The sequence below is a fragment of the Bolinopsis microptera genome, chromosome 7 (genome assembly GCF_026151205.1).
Source record: "Bolinopsis microptera isolate Bmic1 chromosome 7, MBARI_Bmic_1.0, whole genome shotgun sequence".
Lineage (NCBI taxonomy): Eukaryota > Metazoa > Ctenophora > Tentaculata > Lobata > Bolinopsidae > Bolinopsis > Bolinopsis microptera.
The window spans coordinates 15253547-15272616 of NC_087078.1; the positions used below are offsets into that span (position 1 = coordinate 15253547).

General features: G+C 37.8%; 2 protein-coding genes across 2 annotated transcripts in view; one reads left to right on the plus strand and one right to left on the minus strand.

Moving 5' to 3' along the window:
* The window catches only part of LOC134818419 (kynurenine 3-monooxygenase-like), a 927626-nt gene that overhangs the window by 157084 nt on the left and 751472 nt on the right, over positions 1-19070 (plus strand). The window lies entirely within an intron of this gene.
* Positions 4612-19070, minus strand: part of LOC134817910 (uncharacterized) — a gene marked incomplete in the record, with an annotated part of 51085 nt that continues 36626 nt past the window's right edge. The window contains 10 exon segments of the mRNA XM_063827280.1: positions 4612-5635; positions 6465-6533; positions 7345-7386; positions 7593-7714; positions 7847-7925; positions 8058-8315; positions 8570-8737; positions 8923-9057; positions 9211-9452; positions 9666-9813. Of these exon segments, the coding sequence (XP_063683350.1) occupies positions 5626-5635; positions 6465-6533; positions 7345-7386; positions 7593-7714; positions 7847-7925; positions 8058-8315; positions 8570-8737; positions 8923-9057; positions 9211-9452; positions 9666-9813 (1273 nt within the window).

Below are 19070 nucleotides of genomic sequence, written 5' to 3' on the forward strand. Positions count from 1 at the left end.
GATATTTATATCAAATGATATTTATATCGTATGATATTTATATCGAATGTATGATATTTATAAACGAATGGATCGGATATTGACATGTTATCCGATATATATCGCGGCCGATAAAAATTGCAAATACTTCGTAAGTATCCCACGCCTATAGATTGTCAGATTATACCAGGGACAAAAGGAAATCGCGGCATATACGGAATCGCGAGTTTTCCCATTATTTATGCGACAAATTTTATGTATAGTATATTAATTTAGTAGTCTGTTAAAATACCGCGGTATCGCGATTTATTCTATTTTTTGCCAAAATAATCGAGCGAAATCCTTTTGTCCCTGGATTATACGCTTGTATTGGTTAATATTTAGTTAGATTTACTTAAAGGACTCCCTTAAATTTGTTATATGATATGCACAAACGAAGGGATTAGAAATTTACTCGGCATTTATCGTTAAATAAAAATTGCAAATACTAGGAGATTGCTTCCTAACCTTAAAGTTTAAGGTTGGGAATCCATTTCCAAGTAATTGCAAGTTGACTAAAACTCTTAACTATGATTATTACATGATTAAATTGTGGTAAGTTTGGTGGTATTTCCAATAAACCACCATGCATTCGAGTTAGAATTTGACAAATTTTTGGGGGAATCATTTAACAAAATTGCGACAGCTTTAATATTACATAATTTTAGATTTCATGGATACTTTTTGATAACAAATTATCATTATAACTGATGATTTATTGATAATTTTCTACTAACTTTCCAATAAATATAACATACGATCTGCTCAAATTCGGTAAGGATTGGGATAAAATAAACATGAAATGTGGTACAATTCTTGATACGTAAGTGGCAGCTATATTCCCATGAATGAGCCATCATTTGACTGCGAGCTATACTTTCGGAAATCCATCGACGAGAAATAATGATATTGATTTAGATTATCGTGGGATAAATTTTAACATACCTTGATTTAAAATCTGAAGTGATAATAATTAATAAACATATTTAACATAATTAACATAATTAATAAACATAATTAATAAACATAATTAATAAACATAATTAATAAACATAATTAATAAACATAATTAATAAACATAATTAATAAACATAATTAATAAACATAATTAATAAACATTTAGTCTCTAACCTGACACAGATCCAAGGCATCACAGAAAAGTTCTAACCGGCTGAAATGTTCCCACAACTCATTTACCAGCCCCAACCTCACTCCACCTTTGTATAAATCTACTAAAATCTGCCGGAGAGAGATGTGTTATAGAACAAGGTTTGGTTAAATAAAAAAACAACATTGAGCTGAAACACTAATCTTAACTCTAAAACTTTACTTCATACTGTACTAATTAATTTTTTCTTGAGAAAACGCAAAAGATTTACCAGAGACCCTCCTTAATCCTTATTATATCTACCATGAACCATCCAAAACAAACCTGTCCGTTGACGGATGAAGATAACTTGTTGGGATCATAATGCTTCACAACAGCAACACAGCTCAGGTCGTATAGTCTGGATATCATTGTAACAGGGCATGACGCCACGGCTATTTCAGTCTGATGTGGTAACGTGTTAGGGGTCCCCCCGGTGTGGTTTCCATATTACGTCATAATTTATTGAACAATTTTACCCCCCCCCCCCCCCCCCCCCTCTGTAATCCAGTTTTACACAACGCTATTGTGTCGAAATTAAACTAGCGTAATCATTTTTTTTTGGTTCACTCCCATATTAGACCCCTATGAACACTGAATTGTGAATAGTATTGGTGCATCTACATCTGGACAAATCTTCCAAGCGGTATTTCCAAGCAGATTATTTAGGATTTGGATGTGGCTTAAGATGAAATTTAATTTGTCTTGTGACTGACAGTTAATTTAACCATTATATCGTAGGCAATGACGCCACTTGCCACGCCTTCCTCTCAGTCTCAGGCTTGAAGACAAGCTGAAAGACAAGCTGGTATGATCAATATTATCGGTCTAAACTTCATGATGTGCCCTTGTCCTTCCAGTTTTTGAAAACTTTCAATCAGTCTCAGGTTTCGCTCGTTCCTGTCCGTTATGTCCGTTCACGGGTCAACTGAGAGCCAGACGTTTGATGTTTACTATCCTTTATCATTAACATTATGTTTTGATACAACTTGTGAGGGCCAACTACCAGGTACTGAGGTAGATACTTGAACTTTACTGGACGACACAGTCAGCATGTCACTCACTCCGCAAGCAGTACATGGTCACACCCCCATATCCTCCGTTCGTTATATGAACACTTAAAAAAACGATTAACCTCATCAGCTTGTGCGCCTGGAGTCCCCAGGTTGCAGGTTATAACTTGGACTTAGATTATCAAGATGTTCAATCCACTGTCAAATTTTAGTAATCGTTTGACAACTCACTTACAAAATGTCTGGCAGTACGGCTCTACTAACCGGACTAAGGGTTAGTTGGCCGTCAGCAGAGATATTTAATATACCTGACAAGTTTGAACTAGTTTAATATATGTCACATATCGGGGCAAGGTATTTACTGTTAGGCTCGGGTTCAGCTGCTATAGGTTATGATTTGTCAGTTCATGTCGAGAGAGAATCCTAACTTGTAAATAGGACTACAGTGCTGCACGCCGCCGTTTTTTTTCAAAACGGTGGCGGCGTGGTTAAAATCGTCGGCGGCGGCGTAATCGGCGTGAGATCACGTGATTTCGCAGATTAAATTTTACTATAGAAATCAAGGAAAAATAAAAAAAATAATCCCATGTTGTGACCAATTTTTTTAACATTGTTTGATTTTGACACAAGGCTCGATAATAACTATAGTATGTAGTATAAACAAATTCAACTTCACGCCGTATACGCCGTCGGAAACGGCGGCGGTGCGCGGCGTGGCCGGAAAATCATCGGCGGCGGCGGCGTGCAGCACTGTAGGACTAATACCCCAATCCAATTTATGACTAAATTTTGACAAGACATGTTTGGCAATTTCAGGGATGGCTGTACAAACAATCATACTTCAAAAAATCGTCTTTAATTTCGCTCTTCTACCGCGGAATAGTATGGTATCCGAATACGTTATACTATAAGTATAGCGGATACCATACTATACCGTGTAGAAGAGCCGTAATTTTAAAGCTATATTTTTGAAAGAAATGTAAATTGTTTGACAGCCATCCCTGAAATTGCCAACAGTTTTAAAGTTATAGGTATGAGGTATGTTTTTTTAGTATGGTTACCCGTATACTTTAATTATAGGTTGAGGTATGTTTTAGTATGGTACCGTAAACTTATAGTTTTATAGGGTTGAGTAGTGTTTTAGTATGGTATCCGTATACTTATAGTTATAGGTTGAGGTAGTGTTTTAGTATGGTATCCGTATACTTATAGTTATAGGTTGAGGTAGTGTTTTAGTATGGTATCCGTATACTTATAGTTATAGGTTGAGGTAGTGTTTTAGTATGGTATCCGTATACTTATAGTAATAGTTATGAGGTAGTGTTTTAACGCTAAAAATGAACACAATTTAATATTACAATATATTATACTTAATTGATATTTTTTGTATTAAACACGGCGTGGGTGCTAACTAAATAAGTGCAAGTACCCAACAAGATCTTTATAAATTGGGGTGCACTCCCCCTCCCCCCCCCCCCCCCCCCTTCCCACCCGTAAACAAGGCCACCTCGATCCTGGTCTATGATTGATCACAATAATTATAATTCACAAGTAAAAAGAGATGTTTTTAATCAATACAAAATAATTCCAGTCTCTACCCTGTAAGTGTAGTGACACTGTGTCTGTACAGTGTACAGTGTATATGTAGGAAACGTACAGTTTTCACGCTACTTTTCGATTATTACCGTCGGAAATATTGTCACTATCAAGATCACAAGGATAAAAAGAACCAAATGGAAACAATTACAAAACTGTACTAGTATGTGACGCATCACGTATGCCAATTCATTGTAAAATTACGCATAAGCATGTGTATTCAAATAGAACGACCTATTAATAGCAATTCACAGATTTAAAATAGAATTAGGCTTGTTATGATGACACGAGCATGTGCAGACACGTGACTAATTACATTAGCATTGCCATGGTAACACGTGGGGTGTCACGTGGTACTTTCTTATACAGTGCATATACTGTCACGTGGTTTCGTTAATTAGGCAGACAGCTTTTCTCTTAAAGTTGGCTTACTCTTTGGCAGATACTGTTGTAGTGTATAAACTAAGCGTGGTCACTTAATTAGATTGAATTTCATGCAAATTGCTTCAATTAATTACCGCAATTTATGTTCACACATTTCGGTTTTTGATTTGCGGTACCTTCTGAACGAAACGTAATTTTAAAGTGATTAGCATATATTATACATGTTATAGGTAATATTGAATACTTATTGTATGTGTTGAAGAAGGATGATATAATTCTAAATTTTAATATCATTTAATCACTTAATCTGTTGACAGCTTTGAATCCAGCTCCGGTATTTCTTAAAAACTCGATAATTGATCACTCGTGATATTTATAGTTTGAATGAACTGTGAAACTAATTTCAATAATTTGGACGAGCATTTTTAACAAAGAAAACACATCGGATCAAAAGTTCATGCAAACGGAATCTCAAATAAGATTGCAAAATGAATAAAAATAACTTACCACAAAAACTATACAAATTGTTGTACATTATTTATGTTTCTTTTCAAAATGAACAATTGTTATATCTTTTTATTTGATTTATCACGATTTAAATAAAAGGAGAGAAAAACTTAAAAATCTAAATAAAATGTATAATACTACAGTCCATCGGTAAAGAATTTTAGTCCTCGATGATTTTACAACACAGCTTCCTAAATTTTCCCACAGCTGCAAAGTTGTTACTTTGTTAGCACTTAATGCTTAAAAAGTTAATATAGAGTAAGAAAGCTAAGTGTCATGAAAATATAACTATGGACCCAATTCAAGGAACTCCGTGGAATCTAATCAGAATATATCACCTACAAATAACAACTTCATTTAATCTAATGTTTACCATATTTGGGCATGAGATAACCCAACTCAGTCCTAGCCACTCAGCAACAACTCAATGTTTACCATATTTGGGCATGAGATAACCCAACTCAGTCCTAGCCACTCAGCAACAACTCAATGTTTACCATATTTGGGCATGAGATAACCCAACTCAGTCCTAGCCACTCAGCAACGACTCAAGATAAGTGTGACACGCAGGATCACTCTATCAAGTGTTCATTAAATAAATATCTATTCATGCAAGCAAGTTATAGTTCTCTAAATCCTGTTCTTTCTGAGATGACAATAATCTCGCGGACACTCAGGTTCAATACAGTTTCTGAACACCAGCTTTTTTTACCCAGAAAGTATACACTACAGACATTGATCCTCTCCTGTTTCTTCCCTCCAAACCTTCTGGATATTTCTCCAGCTAAATGATCGGAGAAAGAGGGACGAAGTCAAGGTCCGGGGGTGGAGGTTGAAGTGTGGTCCGAAGGTGGGTGCGGAGATCCTCTCAGAAGGAAGTCTGTCTGAACACAGGATAGGTGGGGGGCTGGGTCACGTGACCATTCTCGTTGTTCCTTGTCGGACACAGTACAGAATTAGTTACCTGAGCCTGGGGTTACAGCAGTCAGCGCTATAGTCAGCTTTGTTACAACATGTGCTACATAGTGCACATACTAGCACTTCATACTGGCACTATGATAACACCAACAGGTGCATAGTGCTACATAGTGCATACTAGCACTACGATAACATGTGCATAGTGCTACATAGTGCATACTAGCACTACGATAACATGTGCATAGTGCTACATAGTGCATACTAGCACTTTAAAAGTGCTATAGAAGTATTTGATAGGGCTACATACTGCAGACTTGGTGCTACATTTTAAGACACTAGCACTGGAGTGCAGTGCTAGAGTATGCTCTTGGGTGCTTCATACACCTCAGTAATATAAATAGGGCGATAGAGTTTAAAAGATTGACTAGGTTCTCAACAGAGAATTTAAACCTATCACGTTCTACATGCTTATACATAATTTTTAATACCAGGATACACACAGATATTGAAAAATAATCAAAATTCGCACAATTAGCCCGCGTAGAATAATGATTGAGGTTGCTCTGATTTACTTGCTGATCGACATCTGAAAACAAAAACTTGCCAGCTTTTTTACAAAGAATTCATTAGAAAGTTAGAAGGCTAGAGGATGTGCTTCACTAGCTGAGACTTTTGATAGCCGTGTTTGCGCTTTGCTGCCTACAATTTTATAACTTTGCGAAAGGTTATTAAATTTAGTTATGAAATTAAAATTCAACAGAATGTATAGTATAGTCAGAGGAATGTAATGAGAGTCCAGAATCTCCCATCGAAGAAAAGTCGCCAAAAACCCAACATTCATGGCTACGGGCCAATAATTAAGAATAATGTTAGGCACTTACCCGTAATCCCCATTATTGCCGTGGAAGTTGAAGTGGAAGTGCGTTTCTAATCCGGAGGTCGGAGATACGCTGAAATTATTAAGAGATAAAAGCGAAAATAACTCCGAGAACAATCTCAATTCATTCAATTATTGTTAACATCTTCTGTCGTATCATCAAATGAATAAATGCATCACTATGATTTAAAAAGAGTACGAGTGCCGATAAAAAAGTAGAGAATAAGACTATGTTCAACGTATGAATCGGTGGTAGGGGTAGTGGATTCTAACACAATCACGTTCATTGGAATACAATGTTATACAATATACACTTATTATACAGGGGTGAACTGAGTAAAGTTGAACGATGAATTAATTAGAATTGAGAGTTCAGCTCTTTGCAATGAGCTTATAGTGATACAATCCTAGTTCCTATAATCAGCACTCAGTCATGCAAGAGAAGAGTCATAAACAAACTTGATAAAGCAGAAAAACAATATCAAATTAGGAGTACCAGTTCAAAACACTGAGTGTACAATGGATTGAGAAAGAAAGTGGTTGCAAAAAACCCAATCCCCAAAATATCCGACAAGAATAGGCCTGGAAGTTAGAACGTAGGCGTTACTAGAGTATTAAATTCAAGCAGGGTGAAGATTAATTCCAGTGAACACAAGTGTACCTACTTTGTAACACTAAATTTAACACCCCTTCCTGTTCTGTTACTCGGATACGACAAGCTGTACCTATTACTACGACGTGTAGACCGGTAATCACTGAAACAATACTCACACTCATATCAAACTACATTCCAATCACAAACACTTCAAACCATGCTTGGTAGCATACTACAGCTCATGTGATAGCTGCACGTTACATCACTACATTAGTTACATGAAGCTTACCAATTGTAATGGGGATCGTAATTTTGCAAGGGGTCATTATTCCTGTATAAGTTAAATTGGTACCCTATACTTTTATTAGAATATTAGATGAGGTATAATTTTATAAATAATTTCTACAATTAGCAATAAATAGATATGCCGATGTAACCTCGACTAAAAGTGTATCAAAAGTTCCATAGTTGCATTTTTGACATGAAACTTTGGCTGGATCTCAATTTCACAAAATTATAAAAGAAAGAAAGACGTACTGGAAAGTTTCAATAGGATAAACTGCTCTGGGCGAATGAGAGGGTCCGACATCGAAATTAGCTGCTGAAGAGGGACCTCCGATGCGAACACCTACTTCTATAGGTGGTTTTGGTGGATACCCCTACAAGGATTAACGATTAATTCAGCAATCAGCTTCGTTGAAATCGCAGTCACACAAAAACTGTGCAACTTTTACAATTCTAGTTCAAACGCGATTCTATAAAGATTTAAATAAAAAATCACAGTTTCTTACATTATGCCCAACTTCCGGAGGTCGGTCGTAGAACAGATGTCTGCTGTCCCTGTAATTTCTGACGTCTGGCGAATGGGATCTGAAAAAAAAAACACTGTATAATACATTGCTGAACAGCTGTAATCACAGAACACTTCATGATGAGAAACTGCAAAATGTTTGTGAAAACTCAGAAAATGAAGTGAAAACATTTAAAAAGGGTTAACATTACCTCGAGGAGGGTCTATTATATCCGAGTACAGGACTTCTGGGTGCGATATGCCGTGCCCCCGGACTACTACTCCTGTTGTAAGCTCGAGGAGAACTGCTCCTGTTATGGGAATGTCCGGCTGGTGAGCTACTTCGGTTGTAGCCTCGAGGTGAGCTACTTCTGTGTTGTGCCTGAGGTGAGCTACTCCGGTATCTATCGTGTCCGGAGTGGTCCGGAGAGGCACCTCGTCCTGATCTTACGTCGAAATCTGCTGGACTTCTGACAGGAGGGGAATTTCGACTTTTGAGAATAAATATTTTATTCCCTTTATTCTGATAATCTGTTTTCGCTCTCTTGAGTCTAGTGGGTCGATCATATAATTGATATTTTTGAGGAAAAAGTGAGAGTCTCCACTCAGTTTTTCAAATAAATCGAAAAGTAGAGTCATATGCACGGTAGGTTGATATGATTGTTCTTTTAATGGACTTCATTTACACATTCAATTTAACAACAAGGATCTTTTCCACACTTACCCACACTGTAGCCGTCTCAGTCTATCACGGATAGCCTCTCTGTTATTGTTCCTGGGAGGTAGGACAGGAGAAGAGGATCTGGAAGAGTTTATAGAGGACCTCAGATTACGGAGACGATCCGCCAGCTCCTGGACGTCATCACGTACCATCGATATCTCGGATCTGAACCTGTGGAACAGATCTGTGAAGTTTCCATCTCTCAACAGAGAGAGAGAGAGAGTTTGTAGAAGACGTATAACACAGGTATTTAAGTATTTAGTATACCAAAATCTAATCGGGCAGTTAATCAATTAATGAAAGTTTAAGACTATATCTTACGGAAGTGCAAAACAGAATCAAACCGTCCGACTTACTCCTGAGCTGATCTGGGGGAGGTCTTAGGGCTGCCGAGTGAGACCTGTCTGTTAGGTGAGGACTTCCTGCTTCCTTCCTCGTTGTATCCACTGTCGTACCCAGCTGTAACTACCTTGTTATCCCTCCTCAGCACTCTGTGGGTTGTGATAGTTGCAAAAGTGATATTCGGAGCAACGCTGAAAACTTAAAACGTTATTAAATACTTGTGATCGAATTTATATTTCAACATATTGAATTAGAGCACAAAGTTTATGCAGCTTCGATCAAATGATAACTTCAAAGAGTACCTGGATCTCTTGGCTCTGATGGGTTGCCTCTTAGCGATCTCTTCATCAACACTTCCCTTCCTTCCATCATATTGCCGGGTAGAAGTATTGTTCTCAAACTGTCGGGGCGAGACACTGTTATTCTCGAACTGTCGAGGTGAGGCTTCACTGTTCCGTCTAGCTTCACTTCTTCCTGACATGATATCCTGTACTTCACAGTTGTATTCACTGTTCGCATAGCTGCCCGGGCCTGGGTTGAAGTCCTGAAAGTAGGCTTTTAGTGAATCAGCTACTGTAAATTAGTTACGTTTCATTCGCGTCTTATACTGTTCATATTGTAACTTCTCAGAGGAGATTATTGGTAGTAAGTTAAAATAGTGTAACAAGTTTTTATAAGTCCTAAGATTACAAAGATCATTATCAACAGCAGAAGCTTATTGGACGGTAAGTCCAGCTAAAAAGATAAGGGAACTAACATATCCTTTAGCAGGAGTAGAGGCCCGTGAGGGAGGTTGAGACCCAACAATAGGAGTGCAGTACAACATCCGTTTGGAATTGGAGGAAGCTATCGAGTTGTCTGAGTTACTGACTTTTAAACCTCCCTGACCGTTCCGTGAGGAGGATCTCGGGACTCCCTTCCTGTGGGATTTATTAAGATTATAATACGTGCGGCTAGAATAATTCTATGAAGAGAGACTGTTATTTTATATTTGGACTGTAAGGAGTGTGTGATTATCATCGTCATACTGTGAATTCCCAAGGGTTTTTAAAATTTACCATTATCCCGAAAGATGATTTTGTATACCTTACAAAAATTAGAGTGTACAAATTCGACTTAATTTTCGTGAACGTCAGGGCAGTTCTAACCGACTAAACGCCGTACATCTACGAACAGTAGTTACCCCATCTGTTATTTCATGTTTTATTCTACACTATTTTTTGTATCATCCTCCACTGGAAGATAACAGTTCTTTAGCAACCGCCAGTTGCAAAAGATAGATCCAAACCCAAATCCTAGGGTTACAAGAGACGCTGAGACGTGGTACTGGTAGCATGTGAGCGTGTATACCGCTCTGCTATGATACAATAGTTTTAAAGGTGATGCGATCGATTAAATCCACCAGGACGCCAATTAGACTTAGATCCACTAAAATGAGCGTTGAATATTCAGTGTGGTTGTAAGATCCGTATACGAGCCGCCAAATTGTTCAAAATTATCTGGTGTTCTAGGCTAGGGAACGTGTGTAACAAAAGGTTTGAAGGCAAGGAAGATTGCTGACCGCCCGGCGCCCTCTTTACGTTTTCTATCCTTCTAAGAGCCCCAGGGGATTAGCATAATAATGTCATAGCCTCGCCTACCCTAGCTGCGAGATTACTCGCGTTGCATTATTGAAAACGCCAACTTGGAGCTGTTGCTTTGACAAAAACTGGCTTTTCTAGATGGTGAAATTTGCAAGCCTTTGGTCTATTTGCAAGCTTTTGGTTTATTAACTCGACAGCCTGATGCCTGATGACGTTGAAACTAGGCTTTACCCCACTCAGTATGATCATTTTACTGCCCAGTTTAAGCTCTTAAACTCGCAACACGCGACAGTGTAAAAATGGGTTTTGGCCTAATAACTCAGCAATCCGATAACTAATAACTTTGACATTATGCTCTACCCAACTCAATGTGATCATTTCGAAAATTTAAATGTCGAAGTTGATCATTTAGCTTCTTTAGAATCCGAGATATCTTATTATAAAGTGCTGTAATTGCTATTTTTTCCAAAATATAATGTGTTTTGAATTTATTTGTTCGATCCGACAGAATAATCCCCCGTAACAGCCTCTTCTATATACGACTGGAGAGAGAATCGAGTCATAGACCAGCAACGGGTAAATAATAAAATCCAGCCAAATCTACAATTGCTTAACACTATAACCTGTAATGAATACTGGTTATTCTGTAATACCTTAGGGCTAATAAAATTTGGTTCCCATAAATTTTTGTTACACATAACTTTTAGTCACAAATTTTGCAAATTTTTTAGTCTACAACGATTTTGTCACATTTTTCGACTTTTTCCGATACCATGTTTCAATTCCATTTACCTAGCGAACAACAAATTTTAGTCTACCCGTGCTGTCTGAGCATTACTGATTAAGCTACGCAATGCATTACTACTACTCTCAGAAATTTCAATAACATCGATCCAGACCTCCTGAGTTTTTGTATGGACTCTGTATCACCTAAGTCTTCACTGTTCAGTATCTTTTTCAAACCCTTTTACCGACTTTTCCATTTTTGTTGAACTACGTAGTTTATGTAGATATGATCCTTCAGCCGTTTTCAACAGAGCATTGGGATGGATCGATTAAAAAGATAAATGTCCAAGTAGGAGCTCTAACCCCTTTAAATGCAATAGGAATTTGGTCGGTTGTGTGTCAGTAGGAACGTGATGTCATATATTAATTATAAACAATGTTTAAGCTAATAATATTCATGTCATATTTCCTCTACTGAACTTTCGGTCTGCTTTAAAATTAGTCGCCGAAAAATGTATTCTTGAGACTGAAGTTAGCATGAAATTTTGGTTTACAAACAATTTTAGTCAAAAGTTTGATAAATTTAGGTAGGACTAAACTTGTCGTTCTTAGGGAGTATAGTGTAAATAAAAGTTTTAAAAAAAAATTTTAACACAACCACGTCCAGTGTGAGGAGACGATGTGGACTGTAGTGTCCCCCGATGGCAAATATCTATTGTTGTCCGGCCCTCTGAACCCGATGAATCTTACTTTGAGGTTTTACGTTGTGTACATCAGAAACGTATTACACCATAACCTCCCCTTAGTCTTTAACAATGGTCTACCAACATTCTTTGTTTCGAAATATTTGTCCGAATGAAAGCTGTTTTTATTATCAGGTCCTTTTGGCATTATTCTGCAGAAATGAATTACTCGCGAATTATTCATACAGAGTAACACTATTTCCCTGTCCCGGGATTATTTGGTAGTACACCTGACGCCCGTCATTTGGGAAAAAATGGAAAGAAGTTTAGTAGTCGGTACTGGGTTTGTGGACAGTTAAAAGCTGCAGTCTCTCATTATTGCGACCTGAACTTGGATGACTATTGTAAAACCACCGTCACAAATACCAAAGCTGAAGTTACCATGCGATGGTATTTGCGAAAAAAAAAACTTAACAAATTGTTTCGATGAAGCAAATTGCAACGGTTACATATATGGTATCATGTGTAAAAAAGGAATTTCGCCTCACTATGTACAACCAGCACATATTGTGATGGTTATGAAGACTGCGACGATGGAGATACGAAGACGGGTTGTTACCAACTGTGAAGTTGGACCCTAAGTGTCGAAATGGTGGTTTTTAATTACTCAAAGCTTCTGCAGTGGAAACAATTGGGTTTTCCTAATACAGAACATTCACAAGATGCGCTGGTCTAAAAAGAAGCAACGGCACTTTGTTCGTTTTTGATTTCGAGTTGAAGTTTTGTTGTATAAAGTCCTTTCCCAGTGAGCCGATACACTGCGCAAATATTTTCTAGACCAAACAAACTGCACTGACGAAAAGAGGGAGTGTTTCTTACTTGCCCTGTAATGGGACCCAACGTCTCTATCCTGAAGTTATCGTTTGTAACAAATTTTTTTGAAGGCTAGTATTTTTAATGAATGGAAAATATTCTATTGTGTGACGATGGTTTTGATTTGTTAATGTCACCAACCCTCAGTTTCATGAAGAGTCCATATTCATGAGCTTTGTAAATTAACGGATATAGTTTGATTGCTGTTGAATCAAAGTGATGAAGACTCAGTCTGGCGGTGCAGAGAGATGATGAGCACCAACCGTATTCGTAGATCCTAAATAAAAATGGGAACCAAACACCCCTGCCTATATCCGGCTAAATGACGGTACAGAGGACTGTGTGGGAGGTGAGATGAACTGTACTCCTGGCTTGGACCCACCTGCCTTGTTGGCAGCTCTTTTAGGATACCTCCCTCAGGGCATTGTTTGTGAAATGTCTTCTGTGCGGGGTTGGATCCACTGAGTTTGTTAAAATCGAAGATCTATGTAATGGATTGAATACTTGTGCGGCGGAGAAAGCATTGCGAACAAACTCGCCTAAAACCAAAAATGTGATTTACACGGCTTACCAACATCGAACGAAAAGTTTGGAAAACCCGAAAAAGGAATGGGCCAAAAGTTTCTTTCATATTGTTACCAGGTGTTCCAATAGTATTGGGAAGATTTATTGAAAAAAAAATATGCCTCGCAGAAATCCTTTTGAGTTTTTCCCAGAGTAAGGTATAATTGGAGCTGTAAAAAAACAGTCCAACCTCTATCATGTTCCCAGAGACAAACTGATTGGTAGCAGCTTCTACGAGAACAGTACGTGCTGATGGCTTTTAGTAAACAGATGTTTGGGCATCCTCCTGCCTCTTAAAACTCCTACAACCTGCTGCTTGCGCTGGAGTTTACAAGGATACGAGAACATTCTCTTAACAAGAAGCGGCTCAAGTTTGAACAATTTTTGATTCCTCTGAAAAGAAATCTTAATAAATCACGAAAAAGGATTGAAAGAACCAACATCATATTTCAGGCACCAATGACCACTGATTGACTTATGATAAAGTGTGTAAACCTGGTGGATGACTGCGGGACAGCTCTGACTAAGAGATTTACCAATGTGTTTACACTGTGATAATCCAACGAGCTGATTACCCGTTTCGGAGAAGTGTAACGGTAAAGGAACAAAATTTTTTGCAGTGACTACTCCGGATGAGTGAAGTAGGACTGTGGCAAGGAAATTGTTTTCTTGGGATTGTTCTAAAAATATAACCTGGGTCATAGAACCACTCGCAGTGATCCTTAACTTAGCGAAATTTATCATTAACAATCCGACTTGTTAGTTAATGACAGAAGATTCAAGCACATTAATCAACTACTTTTAATTTGGAATGCAAATCAACATTGGAGACTTTCTTACTGGATCAATATCTGTGTCCTATTGGCAATAGTAATACCATGGTGTATGGGAAAGGTACTGCAGGCAACAAGGTTGTTTGGTTATCAGTAATATGTGCTCTTTGTCTTTCAAGGTGTCATTAGGCAAATTTGGGACACAAATATCGCCTGTTTTCCAAGAACCTTGCTGAGTATTTATCGCTTGTTTAGAAGGTTTTGATTTTAAAATACATGTTTTAGGGAGGCACCTTTCAATAACAATTGCCGTATTATCCCTACTATCACCATTCTACTAATCTCATGATGGCCATGGACCTCTCATGTCATCGTACGAGATTAGTTCGTAAATGGAATGACGTACAACCCTAACATAAAGTTGTTTCTTCCCTACTTTTACAGAGATACTCAGTGGTGTGATAAAGGGTTATAATGGAGGATAAAAGATGGACGAAAGTTCACGTGTAAGCGAATAAACACTGCTTATTGACGAAATTTAACAATGATTATGAGAAGGGAGCACTTGATCGGAGGAAAATACAGTTTTTACGGAAATGACGGTGTTTGTTCTTTTAAATATTTTTTGTGGACAAAAACGATCCGCAAAACGTTTATGTATGGTCTGTCTTGGAGTTTAATCTGTTTTGCCTTCTTATCATCAGCCGTATGCATATGGGATCATCAACACATTGCTAAAACCTCAAGTCCACATGTAAGCAACAAACAGAGAAAAGAAAATATCCAAAGAAAGCTCAAAGTATACTCAAAGAAACATAGCATTTATAATTCTAACTGATTTTAATTGTTTTGGGTCCCTTTCATCCTTCATTTCGGACTCCACTCTCTGGAGCTTAAAAACTCGGCATCAACATACCCCCATATTCTCCCTATCCATGACTTCCCTTCCAACTCAGTCATTAATCCTTCTCTGTACGGTAATCCTTTTAGAAAACATGTTAACGAATAGATATCATAGGCTTAAATCTCTAGACTCCCGCAGTGCAATCTGATTAATGAAGAAGCTCCTCCGGTCCCTATTGAGGATATGAATTGAAACGTTGTTGTTTCAGAAACAGAATTACCTCAGTGGTTCACCGTCACCCTCAGTTGGTAATGCTTCACCTGGTTGTTGTATTGATGCTGTTACATTTAGGAAGCTGCCTTACTGAAAGAGGGGGTAATTTATTGTTAAATTTAGATCGAGCATTGGCATCATAAGCATATTTTTTTATATTCAATTATTTTTTTCCCCGTAAGTGCATGGTAAAAATTTTCGAAAATGTCATTAGTAGATAAGGTCGAACGACCCCCTAAACAATAAAGATAATATAGGGTTGCATAAAAATATACATATAACACGATTTTCAAAACAATGTTGAATATGGAATTAACTGGGGCTGCGGCTTCGGGACTGTCACGTCCACATGCCCACGATTTGCATGCATATAGTTATAAACAGTAAAGCTTGAGGTCCCAGCCAGGTTGTATGGAATATGATAAATTACGCCATCACGGATCGGGAAATGAGCAGCCATCCACAAATATAAAAGCGGCCCATTTCTTGTTTATATTCCTAACAATAATTTGTGATCTGATGAGAAGGCTAAAACGTGTGACCGTATAGACATTTATAATCTACAATGACACTTTTATTGCCGATAACTTTGGGGAAATTTTTAACAGAGATAAAAGATGGGGACTGAAATTTTTATAAAATCTATTGCTGATCGTGTTGATTATTTAATTTTTTAAATTTTAATTTAACTTCGAACTTCGAGATAGAGATTAAGAAGACAAACATGGACGAAAAAAAAGAGACGGGGGGGACTCCTTGTAAATTGTCACGTGGTGTTGTTACTTTATATTAACACCCCCTAAGGTAGTCACGTGGTGTTGTTACTTTATATTAGTACTCCTTGTAAGATAGCCACGTGGTGGTTTGTTAATTTATATTACACTCCTTATAAAGGTAGTCACGTGGTTGTTGTTATTTTTATATTACACTCCTATAAGGTAGTCAGTGGTGTTGTTTATATTATATTACACTCCTTATAAGGTATCACGTGGTTGTTGTTATTTAATTAAACTCCTTATAAGGTAGTCCACGTGTGTTGTTACTGTTATATTACACTCCTTGTAAGATAGAGTCACGTGGTGTTGTTAACTATTATATTACACTCCTTATAAAGGTAGTCACGTGGTGTAGATACTTTATATTGACACTCCTTAAAAGGTAGTCGACTTGTGTTGCTACTTTATAGTTACACTCCTTATAAGGTAGTCGCGTGGTGTTATACTTTATATTACAATATTACACCTCTTATAAGGTAGTCCGCGTGGTGTTGATACTTTATAATACACTCCTTATAAGGTAGTCACTTGGTTTTTGTTACCGGGGTAGTATGTTTACACTACCGTTTTTAGCGTTTATGGCGTTTAGAAGGGAGAATTGTGGGGGGATTGTGGTAGCTTAGAGGAGGATTTCTGATGAATTTATATTTGGTTTGGAGACTATGGTATGTATGTGTGTATGGTATGTGTTGGTTTTGTAAGGAAGGTCGGTGTAAGTTGAAAAGCGAGAAGGGTTTGTTATGATCCATCAAAAGGATTGGGGTTGAGCGGCGATGGAGTTTTATCATGGTGGGAAGGAGAAGATGAGTGGACAGGTGTGAGATATTGAAATGAGGTGATTTTTAAATAAGAGTTTTAATTAGGATGTCGAATGAAAATTGAGTGGGAATTTAGGAATTTATATGTTATGTGTTGTTTGATTATAATTGTGATATGGGGTATGGTTAAGGTATCATGTATTAATGTATAAGGTTTGATAGGAGTGGTTATGGTTGGTGTTGAATAGAGATTATATTGTTGAGTGTTTTGGTGAAGTTGGGGATTGAAGTTTTATTTGTTAAGGGTAGGGGGGGGGGTTTTTAGTTGGAGATAGGTGAATGATGGGAGAGTTGTGGAGTTTTTATGGGTAGATTTGAAAGGTATGGGGGATTTTTATGTAGAGGGGAGGAATATAGAAGTGGTGGTTTTATGGGTGATAGATATAGTTGTGGGGGGTGGGATAAAATTTAGGATTGATTAGTGGGATTGAGATGTATAATTTTGGTGTGAGGGTGGTGGATAGTGGGATTGAAGGAGATGAAGAGAAGTGAGGATGGAGGGGGATGATGTGAAGGAGAGGAATGTTTGATGATTAGTATTAGGTTATGTTTTGTGTTTGGAATAGTTTTGATAGGTTAGGTATGGTGGTGTGATGTGATGGTGTTGTATTGGGTTGTGTGATGAAAATTTGGTGTGGTGGAATTGTTATTGGAGATAGGGTGATAGGGGATTTGGTTGGGATGGGGTGAATAGGATGGTGTTGTAGTATTGAGTTGGAAAATGGTAAAACGGTGCGAGCTGCGAGCTTTACGCGCACGCACGACGATAAAGTTGAAACATGATATAAATAATGATTAACTCTAGCAAGCCCCCATCATAAAATTTCCTGGTGTGATTAATTGCAACGCTTGCACATTTGTAGGTTTACAACCTACCGGACTGCTTTAGTAGGTCCTGCTTACCTTTAGTAACTACTTCCTTCACAAAAGGCCTGCTTGTAATATGATACAGCTTTTCGCACAGTTATTCAAATTGAGGAAAGGAGTGTTAGATAAGTTTAAATTGAGTAGCTGGTTCACCTAATCACGTGATTCACATCTATGTCCCTGCTGTAGTTACAAGTCCCAACTTAGGAGGTGGTATTGTCTGCCAGCATCTTAAAAACCAGTACCAAATTTATTCGTTGCTATATAGTTGTGAAATTTTTTTAATACAATTTCCTAAATGCTTGCTTGTTAGTAAATCCTCTCTCTCTCTCAGCAAGCAGAGTTGTCTTCTTAAATTAACTTAGCTGAAATTAAGAGTATGAAATGTAATCAATCTTATGACCAGGCAGATTATTTCAACATGAAAACAGACAACAAGACGCTATTAGCTATCAAAGATGACACGGAGAGAACAATTTTTGTATTGTGGAGTTTAACAGTTTTTCTTGCATCGCTTGTAGGAGACTGCATCATTTTAATAGCAACAATTAGATATAAAGCAATAAAACTCCATAAAGTGATAATAGCAGTGATGCAGCACATGGCTGTTTGTGACTTAATGCTAGCTGTATTTAAAGTATTTCCAGGATTTGTGGCACTGATAATGGATGGCTGGGTGTTTGGGGAAATTCTCTGCCATGTTCAGTATAATATAAGCTGGATGTGTGGTCCAATGACTGTGTTCCTGACATCTGCTATGGCTATCTTGAAACTGATCATGGTAAAATATCCCCTGAAAACTGGGGCATGGTCCACGCGATTGGGACATAGAATCTGCTCTGTTGTATGGCTCTTGATGCTAGGTTGGTACACTCCAGTACTAGTGGTAAATGTATTTTACATAAGAGACACACTAAGGTTCAGCTACATAGACTATGGTTGTAACTATGATCTTTACTCACCCACTGTGCCAATATGGTATACACTTTACTTCCCCATCAGTGTTGCTGTTTTTAGTATCGTACCCTACATGATACTCATCGTAAGCTCTGTTCTCCTCCTGATTGTGGCCAGTAGAGCTGGCTCCAGACACGGAGAATCACTGAGATGGGAGGGTGTGATCACAGTCCTACTTACTGTCGTAGTCTTTTTGCTATCATATCTGCCTACAACTGTGGTGGCAGTAGCAGCAGTTGCAGGAGTTCAACCAAGCAGCACTACACTTAACGTTGTATATCACTTCTCCAACATTAACACTATGGCGAATTTTTTTGTATACTCGCTCAGTGTGCGAAGTTTCAGACATTTTCTGAGAAAAAAGATTTCTGAACTTCTCCCCTCAAAGAGATCCTCTAATCAACGAAGATTTCGACCCCATCAAA